Consider the following 7,073-nt stretch of genomic DNA (forward strand, 5'->3'; position numbering starts at 1 on the left):
ATGATAACAGGTTGAGGCACCCTTATCCAAAATGCTTGGGACCAGCTGTGTGTGTTTTTAATGTGTGTGTGTTTATATCTCTATATATTGAGAGAGTATCTGGTCCAAAGTGTTTTGGATTTTTTTAAATTTCTGAATACCTGTATTTATATATATGTATGTACATAATGAGATATGTACAGAACCCAGGTCTAAATACAAAATTCATTTATGTTTCATACACACCTTAAACACATAACCTGATGATAATTTTATACAATATTTTTTCATAATTTTGTGCACGAAATCAACTTTGTGTACACTGAACCATCAGTAGACGAATGGAAGAAAACACGTGTTATCAGATGGTCAAAAAATTTTTATTTCTGAAAAAAACTAAAGTGTTTTAGCTTTAGAAGGTCCACTTTGATTGAGAATATAGACTGCAACTCTAGAAATTTCTGATATTTGCTCCTGAAGTAGGCCAATAGGTGATAAAGACAAAATACCTTCAGCTTTTTAAGAGATAAACGTTTTTGGACCATCACATAAGCATATGGGATTTTGTTTCCTTCTGTTCTTCTTCTACTATGAATATATGCTTTGCAGTTTTTTGTTCTGTTCTTACACTGAACCATCAAGTAAGAAAGTAAAGGTGTCACAGCCACCTATTAAAAAGTTTGGGTTTTTGGAGTACTTCAGATTTCGGAATTCCAGATAAGGGAGGTTCAACCTGTACAACAACCATAACAAAGAAATCCAGAATATATTGTATGTTGCTAGGAAGAGTGTGCCTTTAATTATCCCACAACTTTCTCTTGTTTATAGTTTTTCCCTGTGAGCGCTCAAGCAATCACAAGCAAGGGTTGTGGAAAACTACTATGAACCGCCAAGTAATCTTTGTGGGTTTTGTGCTCATTCTTTATCAGTGCAACAAGACACAGTAAAAGGTTGGCTGGAAGACAAAAATGCTGCAGGATATGGTTCAGTGCAATTGGGTTAAAGGAATAGAGCTATCATAGTCTCTAAGCTAGCATCCCCCAAAGGTGATGTGAATATAACTAACCTTAGTGGATTCATTCAAGAGACAGTATCATGCGTACTATATATACGTGATTATAAGTCAACCTCATGTATAAGTCGAGGCAGTTTGGGGGCCAAAATTATGGATTTTAATATGATCTATGGAATCAAGAGTAAAACCTAGGGGCATGTAACAAAGAATCTAAAATTAAGGATGAAGGAAAGGGAAATGATGCCAAAGAAGTTACAAAATTCCAGCAGACATAACTGTGCTCACACTAAAAGGCTGGATGTATGAGAGAACAGAAAGGGGTGGGGGGGGCAGTGCTTCCAGTAGAGATCTTGCCTTTCACCAGAGGATGCTTCCATTTTTAAAAACAAGAATTACAGTACAGTACTTACATTGTCCCATGGATAAGTCGATTCAGGGATTTTTGGGGTCAATTTTTAGACTAAAATGTCTAGACGTATAGATGAGTATATACAATACCTACTCAACAGCATTCCCCAAAGCTACAACATTCCCAATTAAACTGGGGGGGGGATCTCAAACTGAAACCGTAACAATTTGGGGGTGAAAAAAAATCTATAGTGTAACAAAATACAAACTAATAAACACAAAATAAATTGGTTTGCACGCAGATCTTCCAAGCCAAAATACTATATCCTGAACCACATAACCCTGAGTATACAAAACTAACTCCTGCTAAAACAGTGTCAAGCAAACTGATGATCTAAATTACTTTATGGTTTCCACTATGTTCTTCCACCATCTGTATATTAAAAAATCCTTCACACATACAATCTCTCAGCCTTGTTCTGTGTCACACATCACAGAAACAGCTTCAAGACAAGAAGACCACATTCACAACTTTGAATTGGCAATGCCGGTTGAACAGGTTCAAACAGTAATGCCCACTCTTGCTCTCCAGATATCATACAGATTATTGTTGTTGCCTTCAAGTCATTTCCGATTTACAGTGACCCTAAAGTGAACTTAAAATGGGTTTTCTTGGCAAGACTTGTTTACAGGTAGTTTCCCCTCTGCAATCTGTAATCATACAGATTAGTCTTCCCCAATCTTGTGTCTTTCTGAACTGAAACTCTCTAGATTTCTTGTCACTGACGAGGACCTCAGCTCGATTAAACTATATACCTCTGCAAGCTACTGGACAACCTCTGTAACTGTCCTACATGGCCAGTTCCTTCTTTGTGGGGAGGAGGCAAGATCTCAGAAGTGTCTGTATATGTCTGCGTAGCCAAATGTAAAATTATTACAGCAGTGCTGAAGCCACTGGAAGATTCCAGCAGATCTCAGTGATGATGCCCTCATTTCATATCTGGTCATGGGAGACAGTTCTGAGATCCTGCCTGCCCCAGAAAACAGGTAATGTCCATGCAAGGGGGATTCAGTAAGTCCAGAGGGGGTTGGGATACTGCAGAGGAATTGGGGGGGGGGGGGTTGTTACCAACCCCCACACATCAAAAGAGTTGATCCCCAACTTAATCAGATGCATTCAGAATGCATGTGAACAACAAAGATTCAACTCAGGTTCTACCTGGATTATTTCCACCATCTGAATAAGTCCTAAATCTCTCTATCTCTACACAGATCCCTATCTTTCACTCAATGACCCCCACCTTCATTATCATTATTTTATATCTCACATTTCCCCCGATATTGAATCTTGGCAGTTTACAAACTATTAAAAGCAGAAAAGATTAAAACATACAACATCGGTAAACATATATGTCATTTTAAAAAGCAATCAAACAATCTATAGAACTAAAACCTTTTTAAAAATTATGGAAATACACACACAGAGAGCATTAAAAACACACTGCAGTCAATTCCTGTTGGAATAGGAAAGTCTTTGCTTGCTGGCAGAAACAGAGCAAGGAGAGAGTCATCCTAGCCTCCCTAAGCAAGTACAGTGGTACCTCGGGATACGAAATACCCAGGTTACGAAATTTTCGGGATACGAAAAAATCCCATAGGGAATTATTGTTTCGGGTTACGAATGTTTTTTCGGGTTACGAAAAAACTTTTGGTGCTTTTTTCGGCTTTTTCGCACGGAATCGCGGCTTTTCCCCATTAGCGCCTATGGCAATTCGGCTTACGAAGGCTTTTCGGGTTACGAAAGCGGCCGCGTTACGAATTAATTTCGTAACCCGAGGCACCACTGTATAGGGCCAACCGCTGATAAAGTCCTCTTCCTTGTACCAGCAAGAATGCCTTGGAAGGTGGTGGGCCTGACAGAAGGGCCTCCCCACCACTACCAAATCTTAGTGCTTGGGGGGCTCATACAGGGAGAGATGACAAACCCTCTCTGAAGAAATGTGCCACAAAACCCCCATGACAGGTTCGTTTTAGTATCACCATTAAGTCAGAAACAACATGAAGGCACTCAACAACAACGATGGTCCTTCAGATATTCTGGACCAGAGCAAAATAGGGCCTTATGTGTCACAGCTAGCACTGTATTCTATGTTTTTTTCTTCTTCTCAAGAATAACAGAAGTCTTCTCTTAAAGGGCTACAAATTTTTACTGGTGTAAGTTTTTGCAGACACCATACTTCATCAGGGACCCATGTAGTTACCTCCCCTAGGAATTCCCTTATGAATGTTATTCTTTAGAAAATAATGGTGACAGTTCCATAGTTAATGATATTACAGGAAGAGCCACAATAAAGTTCTGCAAGCTATGGCAACAAAAAGCCAACTTTAGCCCCCAAATGAAAATGGGATAATACAGTAAAAGAGATGTTGGGAGGGAAAATGCAGGCAGGTGTAACTAGGATATCCATAGGTTGCAGGATGTCTGCAAGCCTGAACTTGCCCACTAATATTGTACATGTGAGCATGCTCACACACATAGTTTCACATGCTACCCTTCCCCAGTCTATGTGATTCAAGCCAATACAGACTCAAGTGCCATATGTGTTGGATGAAGACAAGGCATGTGGCCTAACAGATGGTTTCTAGGGTCTTCTTCCCTTATGCCTGCCCCCAAATAGGGCATGCTATACTATTCACATTGTTAACTTGTCATGTGCTGCAAGCACAATACCTAGTTGGCACCAGTATTTACAAAGGCATAAAACTATCTATTCTTGTGATACTTGTGTACCTCAATCATCGAAAAGTCCACAATGAGCCTTCTATGTGTACAATACAATTTCTAGCACGTTTCTGAAAATACCAATATAAAAGGTAAATTTTGTATATGATGGAAAAGGAACCCAGATGGTTTTAAACAATGCCTTTAAAATTAGGATATGATGGTTTAAATGTGTCCTAGATTTATGTTTTTAATGGTATTTTAACTATGTTTTATGGTGTTTGAATAATTTTGTGTGTTTTAATCCATATTGTGCCCCACCTTGAGCCTTGGGAAGAGGCGAGTAAGAAATAAAAATTATTACCATTATTTATTATTATTATTATTATTAATTCAGATAGTCTCTCTTATACTGCAATTCAAGTGACAAAAAAGATAGACTGGTTTGCATGTTTCTAGAACCAGCAGCAAGATCTCCATGTATATTCATCCTTTCAATTAAAAAAAGCGTTCAGAAAATACTAATTGTAAACTAGGACACGCAACCCTCTTGGTTTGAGCAATGGACTGTGACTCTGGCAATCAGGGTTTGAATTGCCACTTGGTAATGGAAACCTCTGGGAGACCTTGGGTAAGTCTCACTCTCTCAGCCTCAAAGGATGCCAACAGGACTCTGAAGAAATCTTGCCAAGAAAACCCTGTCATAGGTTCACTTTTCGGTCGCCGTGTCAGAAACAACTTCATGACACAACAACAACAACAGGGCTGCCTCCTTGTAATTCTGAGGGCTGTCATTCTGTGAGATATTTATCCTTCTCTGTCAGAGAGCTCTGGTGCCACAATAAACTACAAAACCCAGGATCGCATAGCATGGAGCCATGGTAAATACAGTGGACCCTTGTTATACGCTGGGGTTTGGTTCCAAGATCCCCCGTGTATAACAAAATCTGTGTATGCTCAAGTCCCATTAAGTATAATGACATAGCAAAATGGTGTCCCTAATAAAAAATGGAACATCAAGGTAAATTTATACTTTTTTGGAACATTTTCAAACCGTGTATGCTTAAATCCGTGTATAAAACATCCGTGGATAAGAAGGACCGACTGTAAAGCGGTGTCAAACTGCATTAATCCTGCAGTGCGGATGCAACCCGGGAAGAAGCTCAACACGGGATGATCAATATCTCAGAAGGCACTGCAGCCACAGAGCTAAGGGTGTATTTGTGGCCTTTCAGTGTGGATACACTTCTTCAATAATAAAAGGTTTTGACACAAAAGAGGTGGCCAGTGAGCACAAATGTAGCGTAGTGGTTTGAGCGTCTGGCTCCGGCTCTGGAGACCAGGATCCAATTCCCAGCTTGGCCGTGGAAACCCACTGGGTGAGCCCTGGGCAAGTCACACTCTCTCAGCCTCAAAGGCAAAGGTGAACTCCCTCTGGACAAAACATACCAAGAAAACCCCATGATAGATAGGGCCACCATGTCACGAACCCAGACTTCAAGGTCTCCAAAGGTCTGTGGGGCGATGCGCAAACCCACCAACCCTCCTGTCCTCCACAACCCTTGTGCGTGTGTGTGTGTGTGCAAGAGATGGAGGGCCCTCTCTCCCACCCTGAGTCCTCATCACCAAAAGAGGAGGCCAAAGCACACCACAAAATGCAGATGGAGGGCATGGCCAAATAAAGAGCTGCAAACCCTCCCATAACTGTAAATCTATGCTTCTTAGCCATGCTCAAAATGGAGGCTGAAATGGAGGACGCCTGGCCACACTGGAGGGATAATAACCCGGTTTGGCAGCGCTTTAACTCTTTGTCTGGCTCTTTGCTATGGAATTCTGGGAGTTGGAGTATGTTGTGGGGCCCATGGGCGCCACAACATACTCCAACTCCCAGAATTCCATAGCAAAGAGACACAAAAAGAGTTAAAGCGGTGCCAAACCGGTTTATCTCTCCAGTGTGGATGCAGCCTATCCACAAACACCCCGCCCTGCCCTCCTTGACCGACTCACAGGCGACATAGGCGACCAAGGCGAGCCCCATGAGCAGCTTCATCCTCCTGCGGCTGTTGAGGGCGGAGAGCACGCGCTGCAGCCTCCCTTTGCTCAGCATCCCCACCTGGGCGGGGAAGGGGAGAGGACTAGCCTGGGACCGAAAGCATCGGCTACACGAACCAGGGATGCACCGCTTCAGAGCCGCTTCGCTGGAAGCAACACTATCGGCAGCAGCAGTTTCCTGGCCGCCACATTGCGCATGCGCGCCCGAGGCGCTCTACACACATTCCCCCGCCTTCTCCAGCCCGCCGCGCGTGTTTAGCCAGGCAACGGACGGGGTATGATGTCACTCACGACGAAGTGCGCCTGCGCGCGGAGGAGGAGGTGGAGGTTGGTGGCACGCGCATGCGCGCTCACTTGCCTCCTCGCTCTCAACGTTCTGGGCGCGCGACAGTGGCTTTGACTGTTTTTTGGACACACCCCTTTAACAGTCGCGCCTCCAGGCTGAGGGATTCTGGGAACTGTAGTTTTGTTATTATGGCAACCTTCTGACAGAGAAGGTTAAATGCCTCCCACCCAAGCTATAGTTTCCAGAACTCCATAGCATTGACATCCATGGCAGTTAAAGGGGTGTCAAACTGAGTTATTTTCTGCAGTGCAGATGCAACCAAAGTTTCCTGTTTGGTCCTTCATCCAACCCATATTATTATTATTATTATTCATCCAACACTTATTATTATTCATCCAACACATATTATTGTTGTTGTTGTTATTGGGCCCATACAGACAGGCCAAAATAAAGCTGCTTCGGGTCACTTTGGAGACAGAGCTTGCGTAAATTTACAACGCTACTATAAATAAACCTTAATAGGCCTGAACAGACAGGCCAAATAAAGCTGCTTCGGGTCACTTTGGAGTATACTGTTTAATGATGCATGCGCTAAGAGGCCAATGCACACCAGACACTCTAGTCCAAGGATGAGCTCAGCTTTTTGCGCATGCATCATTTAAACAGCGTAT

General features: G+C 42.6%; 1 protein-coding gene across 1 annotated transcript in view; it reads right to left on the minus strand.

Moving 5' to 3' along the window:
* The window catches only part of UXS1 (UDP-glucuronate decarboxylase 1), a 55,125-nt gene extending 48,770 nt beyond the window's left edge, over positions 1–6,355 (minus strand). Inside the window, exon 1 of the mRNA XM_042457904.1 lies at positions 6,072–6,355. Within this exon, the coding sequence (XP_042313838.1) occupies positions 6,072–6,171 (100 nt within the window). The 5' untranslated portion in view covers positions 6,172–6,355. The remainder of the gene's footprint in view (positions 1–6,071) is intronic.
* Between the last annotated feature and the right edge of the window lie 718 nt (positions 6,356–7,073).

This window comes from Sceloporus undulatus, chromosome 3, assembly GCF_019175285.1.
Source record: "Sceloporus undulatus isolate JIND9_A2432 ecotype Alabama chromosome 3, SceUnd_v1.1, whole genome shotgun sequence".
In the NCBI taxonomy this organism is placed as follows: Eukaryota; Metazoa; Chordata; class Lepidosauria; order Squamata; family Phrynosomatidae; genus Sceloporus; species Sceloporus undulatus.